The sequence below is a fragment of the Rhincodon typus genome, chromosome 41, assembly GCF_021869965.1.
Source record: "Rhincodon typus isolate 14 chromosome 41, sRhiTyp1.1, whole genome shotgun sequence".
In the NCBI taxonomy this organism is placed as follows: domain Eukaryota; kingdom Metazoa; phylum Chordata; class Chondrichthyes; order Orectolobiformes; family Rhincodontidae; genus Rhincodon; species Rhincodon typus.
The window spans coordinates 9,093,486-9,117,389 of NC_063372.1; the positions used below are offsets into that span (position 1 = coordinate 9,093,486).

General features: G+C 43.9%; 1 protein-coding gene across 4 annotated transcripts in view; it reads right to left on the reverse strand.

The window, feature by feature from the left end:
- LOC109926570 (RNA-binding motif, single-stranded-interacting protein 2-like) overlaps positions 1–23,904 on the reverse strand; it is a 109,693-nt gene that overhangs the window by 45,262 nt on the left and 40,527 nt on the right. For all 4 annotated transcript variants that reach the window (XM_048618930.1, XM_048618928.1, XM_048618929.1 and 1 more), the window contains exon 3: positions 8,323–8,414. In XM_048618930.1, the coding sequence (XP_048474887.1) occupies positions 8,323–8,414 (92 nt within the window). The remainder of the gene's footprint in view (positions 1–8,322; positions 8,415–23,904) is intronic.

Below are 23,904 nucleotides of genomic sequence, written 5' to 3' on the forward strand. Positions count from 1 at the left end.
TTTTAGTATAAACAGCAGAAAGGCAAAATATTTATCGAGTGATGAGAGGTTGAAAAGTGCAGGTATCCAAAAGGACCTGGGTGTGCCTGGTCATGAGTCACCAAAAGTTAGCATGCAAGGGGAGCAAGCAATTAAGAAGGCAAATGATATGGTGGCATCTATTTCAAGGGGACTTGAGTACAGATTTTGCTGCAGTTGTAGAGACCTTTGTGAGACATCACCTGGAGTAGCAAGTGCTGTTTTGATCCCGATACCTCAGAAAGCATGTACTAGCCAGAATGGGAGTGCAGCAGAGGTTCACTATATTAATCCCACCTGGGATGGTGGGATTGCTTTATGAGCTGGGATTGAGGAAACCAGGCCTGTATTCTCTAGAGTTTCAAATAATGAGGGTTGACCTCAGTGAAACTTACAAAGTTCTTACACAGTTCGATAGGATGAATGTCGATAGTATGTTTCTCCTGGCTGATGAGTCTAGAACCACAATGTGACTGAGATGAGGAAAAGGAATTTCTTCACTCAGAGGGGGTGAATCTTTGGAAATTTTCTACCCCAGAGGACAGTGGAGGTTCATTCATTGAATACGTTCAAGATTGAAATCAATAGATTTCTCGGTATTAAAGGTAATTAAGGCTGTATGGAGATAATGCAGGTAAATGGCATTGCAGTAGAAAATCAGTCATGATCTGTTTGCATGGAGGAGCAGGCTTGAGGGACTGAATGGCCTACTCTTGATCCTATCTCTTTGTAACTAATCTCATATTGTCATGACCTCCTTTGCTGTAGCCCTCAAGCCCAGATGGTGACACCCTTAGGGGTCTCCAATTGACATTTTCAGGTGCTTACACTTTGATTTTAACAAATATTCAGTGTCCCCAGGGGTTCTTCTGGTGCATTGGTAGTGTCTCTACTTTTAAGTCAGGAGGCCTGGGTTCAAGTCTCACCTGCTCCAAAGATGTGCAGTAACATCTCTGAACAGGTTGATTTGAAAATATCTGTTCTGTTTCCTTGCAGGGGCCCAGTGGTAGTGTCCCTGCCTCTGAGCCAGGAGGCCTGGGTTCAAGTCCCACCTGCTTCTGTGGTGTATAATAATATCTCTGAAGAGGATAATTACAAAATATCTGTTCTGTTTCCTGCTCTGTTTTATTCCCACTCTTTACACCAAATCCCAGCTAGACAGTCACCTCAGGAGCTGATGAATAGTGAGTTGAGGGCTAGAGCTGCAAACAGGGTATCCAAAACTAGAGTACCCTGGATGACTATACATATTGATGAGAAAAAAAAGAAGAAAAAGGAGGTATGTGATGTATACCGGAATAATAATAGCAACAGAAATCAGGGAAGAGTATGTCAAATGTAGGAGACAGGCTAAGCCTGGAAAAAGGAAGCCTAAGAGGAAGCATGAGGAAAGGATAGCAGGCTATGCTAAAACAAATACTAAAATGTTTTTCAAGCATATTAACAGTAAAAGATAAGTGAAGGATAGAGTGGGGCCCATAAAGCACAAGCAGGGTAGCCTGCTCAATGAAGCAGAGGATATGGCAGAGGTACTCAATGAATATTTTGCTTTTGTTCTTACCAAATTAGAAGATGGTGACAATGGCCTATATGAAAACATGGGTGTTGAGCAACTGAGCTGTCTAGTGATAGATAAAGAACAGGTGCTAAAATGCTTGACTTAAAAGTAGAGACACTACCAATGCACCACAAGAACCCCTGGGGACACTGAATATTTGTTAATTTTCTGATGAAGGGTCTAGGCCCGAAACGTCAGCCTTCCTGCTCCTCTGATGCTGCTTGGCCTGCTGTGTTCATCCAGCTCTACACCTTGTTATCTCAGATTCTCCAGCATCTGCAGTTCCTACTATCTCTGCTAAAAAGCTGGCAGCACTGCGGGTAGAGAAGTCACCAGGCCCAGATGGGATGCATCCTAGATTACTGAGAGAGGTAAGGGAGCAAATTGGGGAACCATTGACAGAAATTTTCCAGGCCTCTCTGAACAGAGGATTAGTCCTGGGGGACTGGAGGATTGCAAATGTGACATTGTTGTTTAAGAAAAGGGCAAACGATAACGCAGGAAACTATAGACCTGTCAGCTTGGCATCAATATTGGGAAACTGATGAAGGCCATTATACGAGATAATGTAAACATACACTTAGAGAAAAATAAGTTAATATTAGACGGTCAACATGGTTTTGTCAAGAGCAGGTCATGTCTGCCGAATTTAATTGAGTTCTTTGATGAGGTGACACAGATACAGGATGAGGACAGAGCTGTGGATGTTGTATAGTTAGACTTGCAGAAAGCATTTGATAAGGCGCCACATGGCAGGTTGATTTGCAAATTAGAAATGTTTGGGATTGATGGTCCTTGGCAGCATGGATTAGAAGTTGGCTAAAAGGTAGGAAACAGAGGGTAGGTATGGAAGGGCATTTCTCAGACTGGAGACAAGTTGAAAGTGGTGTTCCCCCAGGATTAGTGTTGGGACCCTTTTTTTTGATTTGGAGATGATTGTTGAGGGCAAAATCTCTAAATTTGCTAATGATATGAAACTAGGAAGAATAGTGAATTGTGAGGATAATGCTGAGCAACTTCAGAGGAACATTGACAAGTTGGCCAAATGGGCAGACACTTGGCAGGTGAATTTCAATGCAGAGAAATGTGAGGTAATGCATTTTTTGGTAGCAGAAACATGTAGAGACAATACAGGCTCAATGGTACAACTTTGAGGGGAGTACAGGAGCAGAGGGACCTCCGGGTTTGTGTGCATGATCCTCGGAAGATGACCAGGCAAGTTGAAACAGCTGTTAAGAAGGCTTATAGGATCCTTCGGCTTATAAATAGAGTGATTGAGTATAAAAGCAAGAAAGTCATGCTTCACCTCTACAAATCATTGGTCATACTACATTTGGAGTACTGTGTTCAATTCTGGGCACCTTATTTAAGGAAGTTTGTTAAAGCCCTGGAAAAAGTTTAAAGGAAATTTATTAAAATGATACAGGAATGAGGGATTTTAGATACAAGAAAATATTAGAGAAATTGGGCTTATTCACTTTGAATAAATGCTAGGCAGCATTTATTGCCCATCCCTAATTGCCAAGAGGGCAGTTAAGAGTCAACCACATTGCTGTGGGTCTGGAGTCACATTTAGGCCAAACCAGGTAAGGGCAGCAGTTTCCTTCCCTAAAGGACATTAGTGAACCAGATGGTTTTTTCCAACAAGTGACAATGGGTTCATGGCCATCATTAGATTCTTAATTCCAGACATTTACTGAATTCAAATTCCACCACCTGCCCTGGCAGGATTCGAACCTGGGTCCCCAGAATGTTATCTGGGTCTCTGGATTAACAGTCCAGCAATAATACCACTAGCCCATCGCCTCACCACTAAGGGTGACAATTTCAAGATTGTCAGTAAGAGAACTATGAGTGAGATGAGGAGAAACTTCTTTACTCTGAGATGCACTGCCTGAGTGATGGAGGTGGATTCCATAGGAAGCTTCAAAAGGAGTGTCAAAAATAGAAATATATTTGAAAGGGATGAACTTGGAGGGCTATGGAGACAGGACTGGAAAACGGGACTACAGGAGCCAGTACAGACATGATAGGTGGAATGGTCTCCTTCTGTGCTGCAAATCGTTTGATTCTATGATTCTATGACTGCAAATAGCTCCTCCTTGGGCCTCCAGTGACCATAACTGGTGAATACAACTAATACACTAGGACAGACACTATTGCCCCCTCGATATATAGAAAAATCAACATATTCTGGCACCATAGAAACTGCATGAGGCCATTCAGCCTCTTGATCCTGTCCTACCATTCGATGACATCACGGCTGATCCGACCTAACTCCATTTGTCACTGTTACTCATGTTCCTTAACATCTTTGACTAACAAAGATCTATCCGTCTTAAATTTAAAATGAATAACTGTCTAGCGTCAACTGCCATTTACAGAACAGTTTCCAATCTTCGACCACCATCTATGTGGAGGTGTGTTCCTGATTTTGCTCCCGAGAGGTCTGGCTCTAAGTTTACCCTCCCTAGTCCCACACTGCCCAACCTGTGGTTATGACAAACCAACCAACACTCACCCTTTACATCTTCACTAAAATAGACACTTTCCACTTCCTGCACATTGTAATTCGCACCTTTTTCTGAAATGTTATGTGCGTGACTAACACTGCACTTCTCTGACTCCCACATCCACTCGCATGGCACTTCTAAGCCATTGGTGAGCTGTGCTTTCTGCCTTCTTATATGGCTGAAGAAAGTAGCCAATCTAATTCTGCCAATTCAAAGAAAGAATTTCAGCTGATCTGACCAAAGTGGATTCAATTTGAAACCAGGTTCCCTCACTGACAGCAGTGTGTACCATCTACAAGATGCTCTGCAGTAACTCACCAAGGCTCCCTTAACAGCATCTTCCAAACCCATGGCCACTTCCATCTACTAGGAAAAGGACAGCAGATACATGGGAACACAACTGCCTGCAAGTTCCCCTCCAAACCACTCACCATCCTGACTTGGAAATATATCGCTGTTCCTTCAGTGTCGCTGGGTCAATACCCTGGAATTCCCTCACTAATGGCATTGTGGGTCTACCTACAGCACATGGACTGCAGCGATTCAAGAGACAGCTCACCACCACCTTCTCAAGTAAAACTAGGGATGGGTAATAAAATGGGTAATAAAATGTTGGCCCAGCCCACGTCCTGAGATTGTATAAATGGTGATCTGCTCAGTTCCCTCTTCCCTGAATGTCCATATGTCTCTGCTCAAAATGCTTAAACAAAGTTTGTGACTGTGAAGAAAAAGTAAAGTATTTTTTACAGGAGTTTGGTAAGTCACTGAGAGCACGGCTACCTGGTAACCTCTACTAGTGGTGTGTTAGTGATGGGACACTGTCATGTGATCACTGATTCGCTGATGTCTGTGCAGCACTATGACATGAAATGTTTGAGTGTTGTGTTCAAAACACAAAGGCAATCCCTGATGAGGGTGAAGAGGTACAGCTCAAAATGACCTGGGGTTAATCTTTAGTCTGTGCTCACCAAATATGCTCATGCAAAACTCTTTGACCATGATTTCGCACATCAGGCTGCTTGTTTGAAATAGACTGTGCCTCTGTTGGAATTTTATACAAATGTCATTAAGGTGTGTCTTTCACATCGGAATGCGCCACCCCTAAATTAATCTGTACTACGCAAGTGAATAGTGCATTCTTTGGAACAGAGTGGAATCTAGTCGAGCAAGGTAAATGGAACCGTGTCTTTTATCAGTATATGCTTTCAAGTTAGTATTGAATCTGACTCCACGACCCAGCATTGAGGTAGCATATTCCAAGTGGCAACAACTCTCTACATTTTGAAAACAAAATCTTCTCATCTCGTCTCTGCGTTATTTTTACCAAGTCACTGACAGTCACCAAATTGCTGTGAAAATACATTATCTGCCTCTATTCTCACATGGTGGCATGGATCCCTCCCCAGTTCCTGTTCTCATTTGATGTCCATCCCTACACTCTCAATTGCACAGACACACACTCTCTCTCTCACACACACACACACACACACACACACACACACACACACATGATCACTAATTCATGTGCGTGCACACACACACACTCACACACAAAGCCTCACACACACACAGACACGAACACTCACATACAACCACACAGAAAGTCACACTCGTACATACTCTCTCAAATATACATACATTCACATAGAAACAGACACTAACACCAAACATACACATATACATGGACAATTCTGATGAGGAGTCATTGGATCTGAAATGTTAACTTTTCTCTTCCCACAGATGCTGCCAGACTGGCTAAGTTTCTCCAACAATTTCTGTTTTCATTACATGTATACCCACACAAGAAAAAAAACACATTCACTCCCACACATGTGCTCAGACATGTATACATACACACACTCACGTGCAAACAGATATGTGTTTACACACACACATACACACACACGCACACAAACAACATCTGGAGCAGGTTCGAGATGAGGAACAAGATTGTTGGCTAACACTTCACCTGCCATCACTCTCTCGGCTATTCCTCCACCAACTGAGAGTTGCTGAAGCCAATCGTGCAAATTGACTTGACACAGGATAGAGCTGAGGCCTTCCTGGCAAAGTTGACTATCGGGGGTACCCCACACTCCCACATGTGCATGAACACAGAAACAGCTATGGGACGAGCTATGGAGGCCTGTCAATACAATGAATTCAAATAATCAAGGAACTTGGCTGCTGCCACTGCAGATCAGTGAACTCATAGAAATGGCAATAGATACACAGAGCAAAACACAAGATTCATCATCACTGAGGGCTGAGGCAGTGGTGATTAAACCACTTGGCAGAAGACAAATCTGCTCATTCCTGTACTCTTTTGGAGGAGGACATCAAGAATCTCCAGACACTTCATTATTTTGTATGCCAGAATTGTCATGATCACCAACACCAATCTGTTTGAGGCTCAGCTATTTAAATACAGTATTTCAATGTGGGGAAATCCAGATTTTCCAGTAAAGAAACAATGAATGTCTGACCACCTTATTTATGCCTCAGTGGCTAACTATCAGGGTGAAGGGGTTGATGTGGTGGTGGGGCAGAGGGGTTTAGAGAATACCCTCCATGATAGAAATAGAGAAAATTGAGAGAAAGTCATTGAGCCCGTTAAATTTTCACTTTCATACCCAATCTATCCCTTCAGATAACATGATTGCTGTGGCAGATGCCATGACACACACTGCCTATGACTACAAAAGGACGATAAGGGTGTGATAGGAAAGGATCAACTAAGCAAGCAAAGTACACAAAGGGAATTGAAGGTTGCTGGCGAAGGTGAAATACCAACAGCTTCTGGTGGCAATGACTGCAACCCAAAATCAAGTCATGAGATCTTTACTGCTGAAGCTGGTACCCACTTTCACATCTCTGGGACTCCCAATAGTATATTTGACAATATTTAATGGTATCCGGACAAATGCAACATTACAGGATCTCAACCTGCATGCCCACAGATGGGGACCCCTACGTAGGCCAAGAGTTTGCAACAGTGAGTGTGAGGGGAGGGTGCAAAAACCAGATGGGAAGGAGAAGAGGTATCAGCTGGATTTGGCTACGGTTCTATGTGGTAGGATGTTCATCCAGTTTTCATTACAATATGGACAGCAGATATATGGGAATACCACTACCTGCAAGATCCCCTGCAAGCCACACACCTTCCTGACTTGGAAATATATCGCCGTTCCTTCACTGTCACTGGGTCAAAATCCTGGAAGTTCCTCCCCAATGGCATCATGGCTCAACCTACAGAACATGGACTGCAGTGGTTCAAAAAGGCAGCTCACCGCCACCTTTTTAAGGGGCAAATTAGAGAGGGTCAATAAATACTATACCTGCTGAATTAATTGATAGAGTCAATCTGACCTTGAGCAGGCCATGGAAAGCAGAGGTAGGTGAGAGGTCTCTTGTAAGGGTTCCCCAGAAGAAAACAGAGAAAGGGAGGGAGTGCAGTCACCCAAAGCTGTTCCGGGTCACCTGCTGCTAGGCAGTCAGGCAGCCACTAAACCTCTGCCATCAAAGGGCTTGAGTTTAGCACTTGGTCTCACAGTCAGTGAACACATGCATCTTGACAAATGATGAACTAGGTGAGGGAGTTGGTAGACCATAAGATGTAGGAGCAGAAGTAGGCCATTCAGCCCAGTGAGCCTACTCCACTATTCAATGAAATCATGGCTGATCTGATCATCCTGAACTTCACTCCATAACCCTTGCATCCCTTCCTGATTAAAAATTTATCTGTCTCAGCCTTGAATATATTTAATCACCCAGCATCTACAGCACTCTGTGGTAAAGAATTCCACAGATTCACAATCCTCTGAAAGAAGAAATTCCTCCTCATCTCTGTCTTAAATATGCAACATCTCATCATGCCCTCTAGTCCCAGACTCTCCACAAGGGGAAACAATCTTTCCAAATCTACCCTGTCAACTTCCTAAGAATTGTATATATTTCAATAAGGTCATCTTATTCTTCTAAATACCAATGAGTACAGGCCCAATCTACTCAATCTGTCCTTGTAAGACAGTCTCTCCAAACTTGATATCAGTCTAGCGAACCTTGTCTGGACTGCCTCCAATGCTAATACATCTTTTTTTAGATAAGGGACCAAGAAGAAAATAACTTTTGATAGGAAGGGTGATGGGATCGGGGAATAATCATCTTTTGCAACAAAAAGTGGTCTGCCTAAGCAGCCAGTGCTGCTTTACAAGTGCAAGAGTATGCGCTTACCTTTGCCATCTGGGCCTGCACCCCACTGGACTTCAACGCAGACACTGCCTTCTGTGCAGCAGCAGGACTATCGAAATCCACAAACCCATAGCCTTGAAAAAAAATCCAACAGCATCAATACAAGTGATTCAATGGTAAACTGGACTTGAACAATCATTACAGCCGGAATCGCACATATGAATGGCGGAGCCATTCAACCAAGGCCCAAAAGATTGGCGCAGGTCGGTCTGAGATACCAAAACAAAATGCAGTCACGCACATACACAACCTCTCCAGCCAGTAAACATGCTTTGGCAATAAGATGGGGCCCACCTGAGATTCTCACTCTCCAACCTCTCTCTGCTCTTCCCCCCACTTTAATTTGCAGGGCAGATTTGAAGCAATGTTGCGTTTGCGCATGCGACCTTGCTCTGTTACTGCTTGCCGAATCCTGTGTGCAAAACCTTGCTGCGATACTGCTTGTGCAGGCTCTGGGCAAAATGGTGCCCCCTGCCCCCAGCTGTGCCCAATGCCAGCTGTGGTGCCTGCGTATGCCTGGCACCAGTTGACTGTGACCATTTGGTGTGATGAGCATGTCAAATGCCATTCAATGAAGTCCATGCATTGCACCTTTTCCAACTAAACCAAAGCTTTGGTTGGGGGGGGCGGGGGGGGGGGGGGGGGGGGGAGGCGGGGGATCCATTCCCTGGTACAGTCCCCATGTCAATGCCTTGACCAATCAGAGTCAACTTGCCTGGTTGGAATTTAAACAAAAGTTTGGCAGTTAACAGTTCCCCAGCGCATTCTCCATGGCAAGACCTCTACCAATCAGAATCTGCTTGGCAATCAATCAGCACACTCATCCCATGCTGTGTAAATTGCTGTTCACTTTGAAGTTGTGATTGTGTCTTGATGAGTGCAAGGCAGAAATGTTTCAACAGCATGTATGTTTTTACAGCAATACTCAAGTATTTTTTAATCATTGAAGACAGTCACCACCTCGCCACTCAGTTCACCCATGGTATTTTAAGCTGGTTGTGCAGAAGGTGTTACCTTCATTACAATTGATTATTGTTATCCTAGTACAGACCGGTGAACTGAGGTAACTGTTTGCCTCCCAGTGCTTCAGCAAGTAAAAGCAAAGCCCGGGATATGTGCTATTAACCCAGGCTTGTTCTTAGCCCTGTGTGGATCTGAACTGCAGCGAAAATTGGGTTCGGGAGTGGAGACTGATTGCCAGAGAACTTGTACCAGAGAACATGCTTGTGTGCAATCTTAGCATAGAACAGGATTAAGATTGGCCAAGGCGCCCTGTGCAGTTGAATGACCTGCCATAGTTATTCTCGATGACAACAACTTGCATTCATATAGCACTTTTAATGTCATAAAAAACTGCTCCAAGGTGCTTCATGGGATAATAATCTGACCAGAACTTGACACAGAGACACGTAAGGAAATGTAAGGACAGATGACCAAAACATGATAAGTTTTTTTTGAGTGTTTAGAAGGAGGAAAGAGGGGAAAGCTTCAGAAGGACTTACAGAGCATTGAATCTGGGTGGCTGATATTAGAAGACCACAAGACATTGGAGCAGAAGTAGACCATTCAGCCCATTGAGTCTGCTCTGGAAGGTCCAGGTGTGATTCCTCCTGTTCATGGAATCAGATTGGGCATCGAGTCAGACCTCAAGGAGAGGGATATCTAATTCCCAATCCCCAGTGCCCTTTGACTCTGGCTCCAATTCAAGGTCTCAATAGTGACAGTTCGAAATGCCATGCAGCCTTGCGGTAGAAGAAATGGTCAATCAATTTAACCAGAACGTTTCAAGTCTTGATTAGCATGGGGTGAAAGGTCATCAGGAAGGGAGAGGAAGGGCAGCTGGGCATGTGGAGTAGTGAGTTCAACCATGAATGTCCTGAATGACAGAGCAGAGTTGAGGGACTGAGTGGTCTACTCTTGCTCCTAATTCATATGTTCGTCGGAATGTTTGTATGTTCTATAGTAGCATGACTTTTCCTTTTGAAGAAGAGGAACCCTTCAGGACAAGTTTGAACAGCAAATCCTCACCTGGTAACTTCCCTGGCAACTGAGCAACTAAGACATATAAGCAAAGACTGAATTGGCCAAAAGCAGCCCACACTGGCAACTGGCAATCTATAAATGATCTTTAGCGTCTTTCAGCTAAGAAGATAGAATAAGCATGACTCCTTGATATGGTCAGTGAAAAATATATATTTTTATGTAATAAGCAGAAAAGGCTTGGGTTTGATTGTGATGATCCCCAACAATTTGCATTTTAATACTGAGAAATGCTCTATGGCACTTCACAGAAACAAAGACAACATAGGAACTGAGTAAGTAGGAGCTGGAATAGGCCATTTGGCCCTTCAAGCCTGCTCCACCATTCAACATGATCATGGCTGATCATCCAACTCAGTCCCCCGTTCCTTCTTTCTCCCCCTATCCTTTGATCCCTTTAGCCTGAAGAACTATTTTATAAACCTTATAGTGACTTATAAAATCAGGAGGGGTATAGATAAGGTGACTGGCAGGTATCTTTTCCCTCGGGTGGGGGATTTCAAGACTAGGGGGCTTTGACACTTTGACACAGACAGTGGTTCGTGTGTGGAATGAACTTCCAGAGGAAGTGGTGGATACAGGTACAGTTACAATGTTTAAAAGATCTTTCGATAAGTACACGAATAAGAAATGTTCAGAGGGATATGGGCCAAGCGCAGGCAGGTGGGGCTAGTTTAGCTTGGGAACATGGTCGGTGTAGACTGGTTAGACCAAAGGTTCTGTTTCCATGCTGTTTGACTCTATGAATCTATAACTATATCTAATTTCTTCTTGAGAACATTCAATGTTTTGGCCTCAACCACTTTCTGTGACAGAGAGTTCCACAGGATCACCACTCTCTGGGTGAAGCGACTTCTCCTCATCTCAGTCCTAAATGGCCTGCCCTGTATCCTTAGACTGTATCTCTGGTTCTGGACTTCTCAGTCATCAGGAACATCCTCCTGTGTTGACCTTGTCTAGTCCTGTTAGAATTTTATAGGTTTCTATGAGATCCCTCCTCATTCTTTTAAACTCCAGTGAATAAAGTCTGAATAGATCCACTCTCTCTTCATACATCAGCTCTGTCATCCCAGGAATCAGTCTGGTAAACCTTTGCTGCACTCCCTCCATCACCAGAACATCCTTCCTCAGATAAGGAGACCAAAACTGCCCACAATACTCCAGGTGTGGTCTCACCAAGGCCCTGTACAATTGCAGCAAGACATCCCTGCTCCTGTACTTGAACCCTCTCACTATGAAGGCCAACAGACCATTTACCTTTTTCACCGCCTGCTGCACCTGCAATGCTTACTTTCAGTGACTGGTGTACAAGGACACCCAGGTCTAACTGCACCTCCTCCTTTCCCAATCTATCACCGTTCAGATAATAATCTCTCTTCCTGTTTTTGTTACCAAAGTGAATAGCCTCACATTTATCCACATTATACTTCATCTACCCACTCACTCAACTTGCCCAAATTACACTGTAGCCTGCAACTTGGTTGCCAAGTCAACGAAGAACGTGTTAAGAGGGGCTGGTCCAAACATTGGCCCAAAATTTCAGGAGAAATTTGAAAGGTTTTAGGGGAGGAATTCCAGAGTTTAGGCCAGGCCAGCTGATGGCAGGATGAAGAGGGGCATCTGCACAATGGGCCAGAGTCAGAGAAATGGCGATTTTGGGGAGGGAGGTTGAAAAACTCCACGGAAAAGTTTCAACCATAGCAGTGGTAAATTTTGAATTTGAGGTGTTTGTGGACTGGAGCCAATGTCATTGGATTGTAGTGTCATTATGGCACAGAAGGTTGCAGTTCATGCCAGCTCTTTGCAAAGCAATCCAGTCAGTCCCTATCTCCTGCAAGTTTATTTCCCTCAGGTGCCTGTCCAATTTCCTTTTGAAATCATTCATCACCTCCCCTTCCAGCACTCTTGTAGGCAGAGAGTTCTGGGTCATTGTCACGCGCTGCATACAAATGTTCTTCCTCACATTCCTCTCATTCTGCTAGACCTCCTCTGCATCCTCTCAAGGACCCTGACATCCTTCCTAAGGTGTAGCACAGGGTGCAGTTGGTTTAGCTCAGCTGGCTGGACAGCTGGTTTGCAATGCAGAGTGACAGCAACACTGTAGGTTCAATTCCTGCACCAGCTGAGTTTGCCAAGGGCTCTGCTTTGCAACCACTCCCTTCGCAAAGTCATGTTGAACCTTAGGTTAAACCACCACCAATTCTCTCTCTCATGAGGAAAGAAGATCAATGGGCTAGTAAGACTATAGCAACTTTACCTTTACAGCGATGACGGATGATCAGAACTTAGCATGGGTTCGGTTACTGGCAGCAGAGTTCTGGATGAACTGCGGAATACCAGTAACAGGGGACCGTTCAGCATCTTGCTACTTAATTTGATTGTACTTTAACTGCATTTACCTGCGTCAGTTCCACAACCCCAAATGCTTGTATCCAGCAAAAATTAATCAATCCCAGTTTTGAAAATTTTAGACGACTCCCTGAGTTTCTTTTTGGTTGGTGAATGGGGAATGTTCCATATTTCCATTTCCCTTTCTGTGAGGAAGTGCTTCATCAACCCTGAACCATCTGGCTTTAATTTTAAAGCTCCACCCCCAGATGAAATGGTTTCTCTCTATTGTCCTGATCAAACCCTTTAATCATCTTAAACACCTCAGATCATCCCTTAACTTTCTGCATGCGATGGAATTGAGGCCTAGTCTATGCAATTTGTCCAAGTAAGTTAAACCTTTCAAAGTGACAGATGGAGGCTATCAGATCAGTCATATTGGATGTCAGAGCTGTTGAGCAGAGGGAGGACAAAGGTATGGGCAAGGCTTTCTATGTCAATAGCTGGGTGAGCTGAAGAAGGTGGAAGCGGGGGAATTTTGCAATGGAGGAGATAGCAAGTTGAACTGTGAGTTTATCCACTCTGGTAGCAAAACAGGCAAATAGTCCCTGAATGGTGATAGATTGGGAAAAGGGGGAGGTGCAACAAGATGTGGGTGTCCTTATACACCTGTTGCTGAAAATAAGTATTGCAGGTGCAGCAGGCGGTGAAAAAGGTAAATGGCATGTTGGCCTTCATAGTAAGAGGGTTCGAGTCCAGGAGCAGGGATGTCTTTCTGCAATTGTACAGGACCTTGGTGAGATCACACTTGCAGTATCGGGTGCAGTTTTGGTCTCCTTATCTGAGGAAGGATGTTCTGGCGATGGAGGGAGTGCAGCGAAGGTTTACCAGACTGATACCTGGGATGGCAGGGCTGATGTATGAAAACAGACTGGATCAGTTAGGACTATATTCACTGGAGTTTAAAAGAATGAAGGGAGATCTCATAAAAACTTCTAAAATTCTAACAGGACTAGACAGGGTCAACGCAGGAGGATGTTCCTCCGAGTGGGGAGTCCAGAACCAGGGGTCACAATCTAAGAGTATTAGATAGGCCATTTAAGACTCAGATGAGGAGAAATGTCTTCACCCAGAGAGTGGTGAGCCTGTGGAACTCTGCCACCAAATTCAGTTGAGAGCAAAACATTGAGGCAATGGCCTAGTGGTATTATCGCTGGACTGTTAATTGAGCGACCCAGGTAATGTTCTGGGGACTCAGGTTCGAATCGCGCCATGGCAGATTAAGGAATTTGGATTCAAAAAAATAATCTGGAATTAAGAGACTAATGATTACCATGTATCCATTGCCGATTGTCGGGAAAAACCCATCTGGTTCACTAATGTCCTTTAAGGAAGGAAGCTGCCATCCTTACCTGGTCTGGCCTACGTGTGACTCCAGAACCACAGCAATATGGTTGACTCTTAACTGCCCTCTTGGCAATTAGGGATGGGCAATAAATGCTGCCTGGCCCATATCCCATGCATGAATAAAAAAAAATGAAAAATTGAATGTTTTCAAGAAGGAGTTAGATATAGTTCTTCAGGCTAAAGGGATCAAGGGGTATGGGGAGAAAGCAGGAACAGGAACTGAGTTAGGCGATTAGCCATGCTCATACTGAATGGTGCAGCAGGCTTGAATGGCCAAATGACCTACTCCTGCTTCTATGTTCTTTGTTTCTATATGCAATTGGATGTTCAGCTGAGGATCGAACAAGATCCTGATGCTGTGAGCAGTGGAAGGTTGGTCACTGCTGTAAAGCAGGAGGCCGTCACAAGGCTAAGTGGCCATGTTTGGAAGTCCCATCCCCAGGTAACTGATGCAGCCATGCTGGGATGATGCAGACCCTCCAGCAAGGTTGCACTCCAAGGAAGTGAATCGATGAGTTGCTATTGTTCACAGGAGACAGGTGATGTTAAATTGATACGCTCCCATTAGGTCAACTTGGTTCCTGCAGGTGAGATGAGGGCGGAGGGAGTGGCTCATTCAAGGATAGCCAACTCAAGATTTGCTGGAAGCCATTTAATATCTATAACACAATCCCTGTAACCGTGGCTCACAAATGTTTGAAATGGCCTATTAGAGAATTGGTTTCCCTTTGCAGAACATGATTTCAGAAAATAATGGCTTTCAATAAATATCACAGGATGGATCCAGTGTAGAAGGGGACTCTTCAATCCCCATCATAAGCATACTGATTCTCAACAATGGCCTGCTTATGTTCTATTCAGGCCCTGGATTTTTTAAATTTGATTTGATTTATTATTGTCACATGTACCTAGGTACGGTGAAAAGCTTTGTTTTGCGCGCAGTACAGGCAGATCATACCATACAGTGCATTAGGGTAATAGAACTGAGCGAGAAATACAATGTTATGGCTGCAGAGAAGGTGTACAAAGAGCGAGATCAACATTAAATTTAAAATTTAAGAGGTCCGGTCAGAAGTCTGATAACAGCGGGCAAGAAGCTGTTTTTGAACCTGCTGGTACGTGTGTTTAAGCTTTTGTATCTTCTGCCTGACGGAAGCAGTTGAAGAGATCATAACCGGGGTGGGGGAGGGGTCTTTGATGATGTTGGCTGCCTTTCCGAGGATGGAAGGTTGGTTTGTACGATGGTCTGGGCCGTGTTCACGACTCTCTGTAGTTTCTTACGGCCCTGGGCAGAGCAGTTGCCGTACCAAGCCGTGACGCATCCAGATATAATGCTTTCTATGGTGCATCTATAGGGACAGGGACAGCTTCCAAAAGAAATGGCAAAACCAATCACTGAAGTATTGGCGGCACAACCAACTATTTGTGGTTAAGGGATGAGAACGCAGAAATCGTCGGGCCTCCTGCTTTCCAAGTTTTCTCCCCATCAACTTAAAGGGACAAGATCAGAAGGCTGCTACCAGTGTCATTCCTGCACTGAGCTATTCCAATCACAGTCAGCCACATTACTGTAGGTCTGGAGTTGGTAAGAACAATAGATGTCCTTTCCTGAAGGACATTAGTCAGATGTGGGAGATTAGGGAGAGTTTCCATGTTACTGATGATTATGTTTGCAGGACATTCAATCGGTTGCAAATCCTATCAGATCGCTTGGATTGGTGGGAGCTGCAGTTAGAGGCAATGAGGAATTTACAGGAACTAGAGGCTGTGATGGATAGCAGTTTCAGGAAGGGACATAAACTGAAGTTACAGTCAGGTAGATGGGTGACCTCCAGGTAAGGTAGGAGAGGAAAGCAGGTTGTGCAGGAGTCTTCTGTGGCTATCCCCATCTCAAACAAGTATGCTGTTTTGGAAAATGTAGGGGATGATGGACTCTCAGGAAAATGTAGCACTGACAGCCAGGTTTCTGGTACCGAGACTGGCTCTAATGTAACGAGGGGTGTGTCAGGTTCCAAGCAATCAATTGTGATAGGAGACTCTCTACTCAGAGGCACAGACAGACGTTTCTGCAGCTGGCAATGAGAAATCAGAATGGTGTGTTGCCTCACTGGTGCCAAGATCAAGGATATCTCAGAGAGGGTGCAGAATATTCTCAAAGGAGAGAGGGACCAGCAGGAGGTCATTGTACACATTGGAACTAATGACATAGGAAGAGAAAAGGATGAGATTTTGAGGAGCGAATATAGGAAGTTAGGCAGAAATTTTAAAAAAGAGGTCCTCTAGGGTAGTAATATCTGGATTACTCCCTGTACCATGAGCTAGTGAGGGTAGGAATAGGAGGATAGAGCAGATGAATGCATGGCTGAGGAGCTGGTGCAGGGGAGATGGATTCACATTTTTGGATCACTGGAACCTCTTCTGGGGTAAAAGTAACCTGTATAAGAAGGACAGATTGCACCTGAATTGGAAGGGGACTAATATACTGGCCGGGAAATTTGATAGAGCTGTTCAGGAGGATTTAAACTAGTTGAGGGTGGGGAGCGTTGGTGGGACCCAGAGGGATAGTGAGGAAAGAGATCAGTCTGAGACTGGTGCAGGTGGGAAAAGGAACAAGTCAAATAGTCAAGGCAGGCAGGAGCAAAGCAGAGAACCAGGTAGGACTGATAAATTAAACTGCATTTATTTAATGCAAGAGGCCGAACAGGTAAGGCAGATGAACTCAGGGCATGGTTGGGAACATGGAACAGGGATATCATAGTGATTACAGAGACATGGCTCAGGGATGGACAGGACTGGCAGCTTAATGTTCCACGGTATAGATGCTATTGGAAGGATAGAAAGCAGGGGCAAGAGAGGAGGGGGAGTAGTATTTTTGATTAGGGATAACATTACGGCTGTACTTAGGGAGGATAGTCCTGCAAACGCGTCCAGGGAAGTTATTTGGGTGGAACTGAAAATAAGAAAGGGATGATCACCTTATTGGGATTGTACTACGGACCCAACAAAAGTCAGCGGGAAATTGAGAAACAAATTTGTAAGGATATCTGAGTTAACTGTTAGAATAATAGGATGGTTATAGTAGGGGATTTTAACTTTCCAAATATAGACTGGGACTGCCACATTGTCAAAGGCTTGGATGGAGAGGAGAGGAAGTTGTTAAGTGTGTACAAGAAAATTTTCCGATTCAGTACGTGGATGTACCTATTACAGAAAGTACAAAACTTGACCTGCTCTTGGGAAATAAGGCAGGGCAGGTGACAGAGGTGTTAGTGGGGAGCACTTTGGAGGCAGTGACCACAATTCTATTAGTTTTAAAATCGTGATGGAAAAGGACAGACCGGATCTAAAAGTTGAAGCTCTAAACTGTAGGAAGGCCAATTTTGATAGTATTAGGCAAGAACTTTCAAAAGTTGATTGGGGGCGGATGTTCACAGGTAAAGGGGTGGCTGGAAAATGGGAAGCCTTCAAAAATGAGGTAATGAGACTCCTGAGACAGTATGTTCCTGTTAGAGTGAAGGGCAAGGCTGGTAGGTATAGGAAATGCTGAATGACTAGAGAAAATGAGGTTTTGGTTAAGAATAAAAAGGAAGTTAATGTCAGGTATAGACAGCAGAGATCGAGTGAATCCTTAGAAGAGTATAAAGGCAGTAAAAGTATACTTAAGAGGCAAATCAGGAGGGCAAAACGGGGACAATGAAATAGCTTTGGCAAATAGGGTTAAGGACAATCCAAAGGGTTTCTACAAACACATTAAGGACAAAAGAGTAACTAAAGAGAGAATAGGGCCCCTTAAAGATCAGCAAGGCTGCCTATGCGTGGAACCGCGGGAGATGGGGGAGATACTAAACGAGTATTTTGAATGAGTGTTTACCATGGAGAAGGATATATATGATAGAGAACATGGGGAAATAAATAGCGACATCTTGAAAAATGTCCATATTACAGAGGAAGAGGTGCTGGACATCTTAAAACACATAAAGATGGATAAATCCCCAGGACCTGACCAGGTGTACCCTAGAACTCTGTGGGAAGCTAAGGAAGTGATTGTTGGGCCCCTTGCTGAGATATTTGTATCCTAAGGAAAAGCCAGAGAACTATAGTCTGGTGAGTCTGACATCAGTGGTGGGCAAGTTGTTGGAGGGAATCCTGAGGGACAGCATTTATATGAAAGGCAAGGACTGAATAGGGAGAGTCAATATGGCTTTGCGTGTGGGTAATCATGTCTCACTAACTTGATTGAGCTCTTTGAAGAATTAACAAAGAGGATTGATGAGGGTAGAGTGGTGGACGTGATCTATATGGACTTCAGTAAGGCATTCGACAAGGTTCCTCATGGTAGACTGCTTAGCAAGGTTAAATTACATGGAATGCGGGGAGACAGTTCTGTATCATTTGGATACAGAACTGGCTCGAAGGTAGAAGACAGAGCGTGGTGGTGGAGGGATGCTTTTCAGACTGGAGGCCTGTGACCAGCGGTATGCCTCAAGGATCGGTGCTGGGTCCAATGCTTTTTGTCATTTATATAAGTGATTTGGATGTGAACATGGGAGGTATGGTTAGTAAGTTTGCGGATGACACCAAAATCGGAGGTGTAGTAGACAGCAAAGAAGGTTACCTCAGAGTACAACAGGATCTTGATCAGATGGGCCAATGGGCCGATGGAGTTTAGTTTAGATAAATTTGAGGTGCTGCATTTTGGAAAGGCAAATCAGGGCAGGACTTACACACTTAATGGTAAGGTCCTGGGGTGTGCTGCTGAGCAAAGAGACCTTGGAGTGCGGGGTCATAGTTCCTTGAAACTGCAGTCGCAGGTAGATAGGATACTGAAGGCGGCATTTGGTATGCTTGCCTTTATTGGACAGTGCATTGAATATAGGAGTTGGGAGGGTCATGTTGTAGCTGTATAGGACATTGGTTAGGCCACTTTTAGAATACTGTGTTCAAGTCTGGTCTCCCTGCTGTAGGAAGGATGTTCTGAAACTTGAAAAGGTTCAGAAAAGACTTACAAGGATGTTGCCAGGGTTAGAGGGTTTGAGCTATAGGGAGAGGCTGAATAGACTGGGGCTTTTTTTCCCTGGAGTGTCGGAAGCTGAGGGGTGACCTTATAGAGGTTTATAAAATCACAAGGGGTATGGATAGGATGAATAGACAGGGTCTTTTTCCTGGTGTGGGGGCGTCCAAAACTAGAGGGCATAGGTTTAAGGTGAGAGGGGAAAGATTTAAAAGGGACTTAAGGGGCCACTTTTTCATGCAGTGGGTGGTGCGCATATGGAATGAGCTGCCAGGGGAACTGGTGGAGGCTGGTAAAATTACAATATTTAAAAGGCATCTGGACAGGTACATGAATAGGGTTTAGAGGGATATAGGCCAAATGCTGGCAAATGGGACTCGATTAATTTAGGATATCTGGTCAGCATGGACGAATTGGACCAAAGGGTCTGTTTCCATACTGTACAGTTCTATGGCTATATGATTGCAGTGAACCAGATGGACTGTGACGACCATATAGGAAAGTTGCTAAAGTCACCATCACTGAGATTAACTTTCAATTCCCGATTTATGAATTGATTTTGAAATTGCTGTGCTGTGATGACGTCCCCAGGTCATTATTACTAATCCAGTGATATTACCAGGAGGCCAACACCTCCTGACATTTCCCTGTTGCTCTCGGTCATCACGAGACACAGTCATTTGTGTTCACACTTTCCGACAAAGTCTCAGCAGTTGCCGAATCAATCAGCAGCTGCCACAGCCTGCACTACTAGACCCTCTGCCTCAGTTTGCGAACACATTTCAAGATGCAGAACCAAAAGACTTGCGATTCTATAGCGCATTTCATGGCCAGCAGCATATCCCAAAAGCGCCTGGTAGCCAAATGAAGTAGTTTTGAAGTGTTGTCATCTGGAAACACAGCAGCCAATATGCATACAAACGAACTCCCACAAATAATGAGAGAATGGTTCAATCACTGTGTTTTAGTAAGTGCAAAATATCACTAAAATAGGCCATTCAGCCCATCAGGACCATTCCAGTGAAGTTGGTTCAGGAACAAGTATTGGCCAAGACACTGGGCTTCATTCCCCTGTTCTTGTTTACAATAGCGCCATGGGATTGTTTATGCCAAGTTGAGAGAGCAGCTGGGGCCTCTAAATTTACAGTCTCATCTACAGGATGGCATCTCTGATAGCGCAGCACTCTCTTGGCACTGCGCTGGAATGTCAGCCTAGATTTTTGTGCGCCAATCTCTGAAGTGAGACTTGAATTCACAGCCTTCTGACTCTGACAGAGCTACGAACTGATCCATGGCTCACCAGAAATATTTTCAATCATCCTCAGAGAACAAATCACCAGTCTCTCCCCTCCGCAAAGTGAACAGTCTTAAATTATTTGGTCAAATCTGCTTCTCGCACTGACACAGAGGTCCACTGATTTGACCTTGTCCTATCGTGCTCTACAGTCAGAGAAATCACAGAATGGTTACAGTACAGAAAGAAGCCATTCAGCCCATTGTGCCAATGCAGGCTGTCTGTAAGAGAAACTCAAGTAGTCTCACTGCCGTACCTTTTCCCCACAGTGCTGCAATCATTCTCTCTTCGTGTGCTTATCCAATTCCCTTTTGAAAGCCTCAACAGAACTTGCCTCCACCATACTCCCAAAGGCAGAGCATTCCAGATCCTAACCACTCATTGTAACTTTTCCTCATGTCACCACTGTTTCTTTTGCCAGTCACCTTTAAATCTGTATCCCTCGCATTCTCAATCTTTCCACCAATGGGAACAGTTTCTCCTGATCCACTCTGACCAGACCTTTCATGGTTTTGAACACCTCAACTAAATCTCCTCTCAGCCTTCTCTTCTCTAAGGAAAACACCCCCAACTTCACCAACCTACCCATGTAACTCAAGTTCCCCATCCTTGAGACCTTGTGAATCTTTACTGCACCTTCTCTAAAGCCTTCACATCTTTCCTAATGTGTGGCTCCCAGAATTTTACACAATACTCCAGTTGAGGTCAAACTAGTGGTTTATAAAGGTTCATTTAAATTCTTTGCTTTTGCATTCTATGTTTTGATTTCAAAAGCTCTGGATTCATATCCTGTTTTAATTACTTTCTCATCGTGTCCTGGACCTTCAGTGATTTTTTTGCATCTATATCCCCAGATCCCACTGCTCCTGCACCCACTTTGGATTGTATCCTTTATTTCATTTAGCCTCTCCTGTTCTTCCTACCAAACTGTATCACTTCACATTTCTTTGCATTGTCATCTGCCAGCCCGTCTGTCTCCTCTTGAAGTCTATCGCCATCCTCCTCACAGTTCACAGTATTTCCAAGTTTTGTGTAAGCCAGAAGTGATGAGATGGTGCCTTGCACAAGCAAGTCAAGGTCATTAATATAGATCAAGAAAAACAGTGTACTCATATCAACCCCTGGGGAACCTCACTCTGATACCTGCCTCCAGAGCAGAAAGGAAGAAACTGTTCCTGTTTATACAAGAAGAAAAAAACAAGTGGGCATATTTTAAAGTGCAAACGAAGCAAGGGTGATGTGAGAAGAAGCTTTTTTCACCCAGCAAGTAGTTAGGGCTGAAATGCATTGAGGCAGGTTCAATTGAGGCATTCAAGAGGAGCATTGGCTGGTTACTTGGAAAGAAATGGTATGCAGGGATCTGGGGAAAAGGCAGAAGATTGGCACTCAGTTTTAGAACCGGTAGGAGAAGGATGGGCAGTAACAATTCTGCGATTCAGTACAAAAAAGCCATCATTCTCTGTTTTCCTGCATTCAGCCAACTATGTAGCTACGTCACTTCTCTCCCCATTATCCCACAAGCCTCAACCCTGGTGACAAGAATATTAATCAACCCGCTCAGTTATCTCATCAAAAAACTCAATGAAGTTCATTGAACATGATTTGCCTTTAACAAATTCATGCTGACTTGCCTTAATTAATTCATCCTTGTTTAAGTGACCATTAAGCTTGTCCCGAGTTATAATTCCAAGAAGTTTTCCCTCCACTGAGTTTAACCTGACTGTCTTGTAGTTTCTGGGTTCATCCCCATGTCCTTTTTTGAACAAGGGTACAGCATTTCCTCTTGCCCCATGTCTGCATTGAAGGAGGTTTGTGTCTCTGTAACTTACTTCCACTCTCACTTCCCTCGGTTTTTTCATACGTATCTTATTCGCTTCCGCAGATTTATCAACTTCACATACAGCCACCGTTTCCAATAGTCCCTCTTCATCAATTTTTAGACCATTCAGTCTCTCAGCGACCTCCTTTCCACTACAACTTTGGCAGCAGCCACTTCCTTGCTTAAGATAAGATGCAAAGTGTTCATTTAGTACCTCAGTCATACCCTCTGTCTCTGTATATGGATTCCTTTTTGGATTCTAATTGGTCCTAATATCCCTTTTACCACCCTTTGACTTTTCATGTGGCTATACAAGTCTCTTTGTATACTGTATCTTTGCCTCTGTTATTTGCTTTTATACGTTCCCTCTGAACTTTATCACATCACCCTGGTATTTGGATATAGGAAATTAGGAACAGGACTGGGTCAGTGAGCCCTTTGAGCCTGCTCCACCATTCAATTAGATCATGGTTGATCTTCTAGCTCAATGCCACTTTCTTGCATTATCCCTTGACATCATTAGTTTCCAGAAATCAATTAATTTCTGCCTTAAATATGCTCAACAATTGAGCCTCTGCAGCCTTCCACAAAATTCCAAAGCTTCACCACTCTCTGAGAGAAGAAATTTCTCCTCATCTCAGTTTTAAACGGCCTCCTCCTTCTCCTGAGATTATGCCCCCTGGTTTTAGACTCACCAGTCAGGGGAAACATCTTATCTACATCCACCTTGTTAAGCCCTGTCAGAACTTCGTAAGTTTCAATGAGGTCACCCCTGATTTTTTGAAACTCTAAAGAATATGAAGGGTCTGTTTCTGTGCTGTATATCTCTATGACTCTAAACAATCTTGCCATCCCAGGGATTAAATCTGGCAAACTCCACTGCACTCCCTCTCTGGCTAGTACATTGCTCCTTAGGCAAGGAGACCAAACTGTACACAATACTTCAGGCATGGTCTAACTAAGGCACAATATAACAAGTTATGTGCACTCCTGTGCTGAAATCCCCTTTATTATATAGCCAACACACCATTTGCCTTCCCAATTGCTTGCTGCACCTGCCTGTTAGCTTTCAGTGACTCATGAACAAGGTTAACCAGGTCTCTCTGGATACTCGCATTTTCTCAACTTCACATCATTTAAGAAATATTCTGCCTTTCTGTTCTTTATTTAAAATCAATCTGACATCTGCCATAAGCCTCCTTATTCTGCTTAATCGTACTCTGAATCTTTTTCACCATTCAGAGAGCACTAGATTTGTTTGCCCTACCATCCCCCTTCAGGGGAATGTACCTTGACAGCGCTCAAACTGTTTGAAGGCAGTCACTTATTCTGTTATAGTTTTGCCTGCCAATTTTTCATTCCAAGTTACTTGGGACAGGTCTCTTCTTATCTCACTGAAATTGGGCCTTCACTCTAAGTGTTTTCACTCTAGATCACTCCTTGTCTTTTTCCACAGTTAATTTAAACCTTTTGACACTATGATTGCTGTTCCCTAAATGCTCTCCTTTTGACACTTGACCCACCTCATTTCCCCAGAGACAGATTCTTCTTTGCTCGTTGGGTCAGAACCATACTGATCACAAAAAGTCTCCTGAGCACATCTCAGGAACTCTTTCCCCCCTCTCTGGCCTGTACATTAATACTATCTCAGTCTATATTCAGATA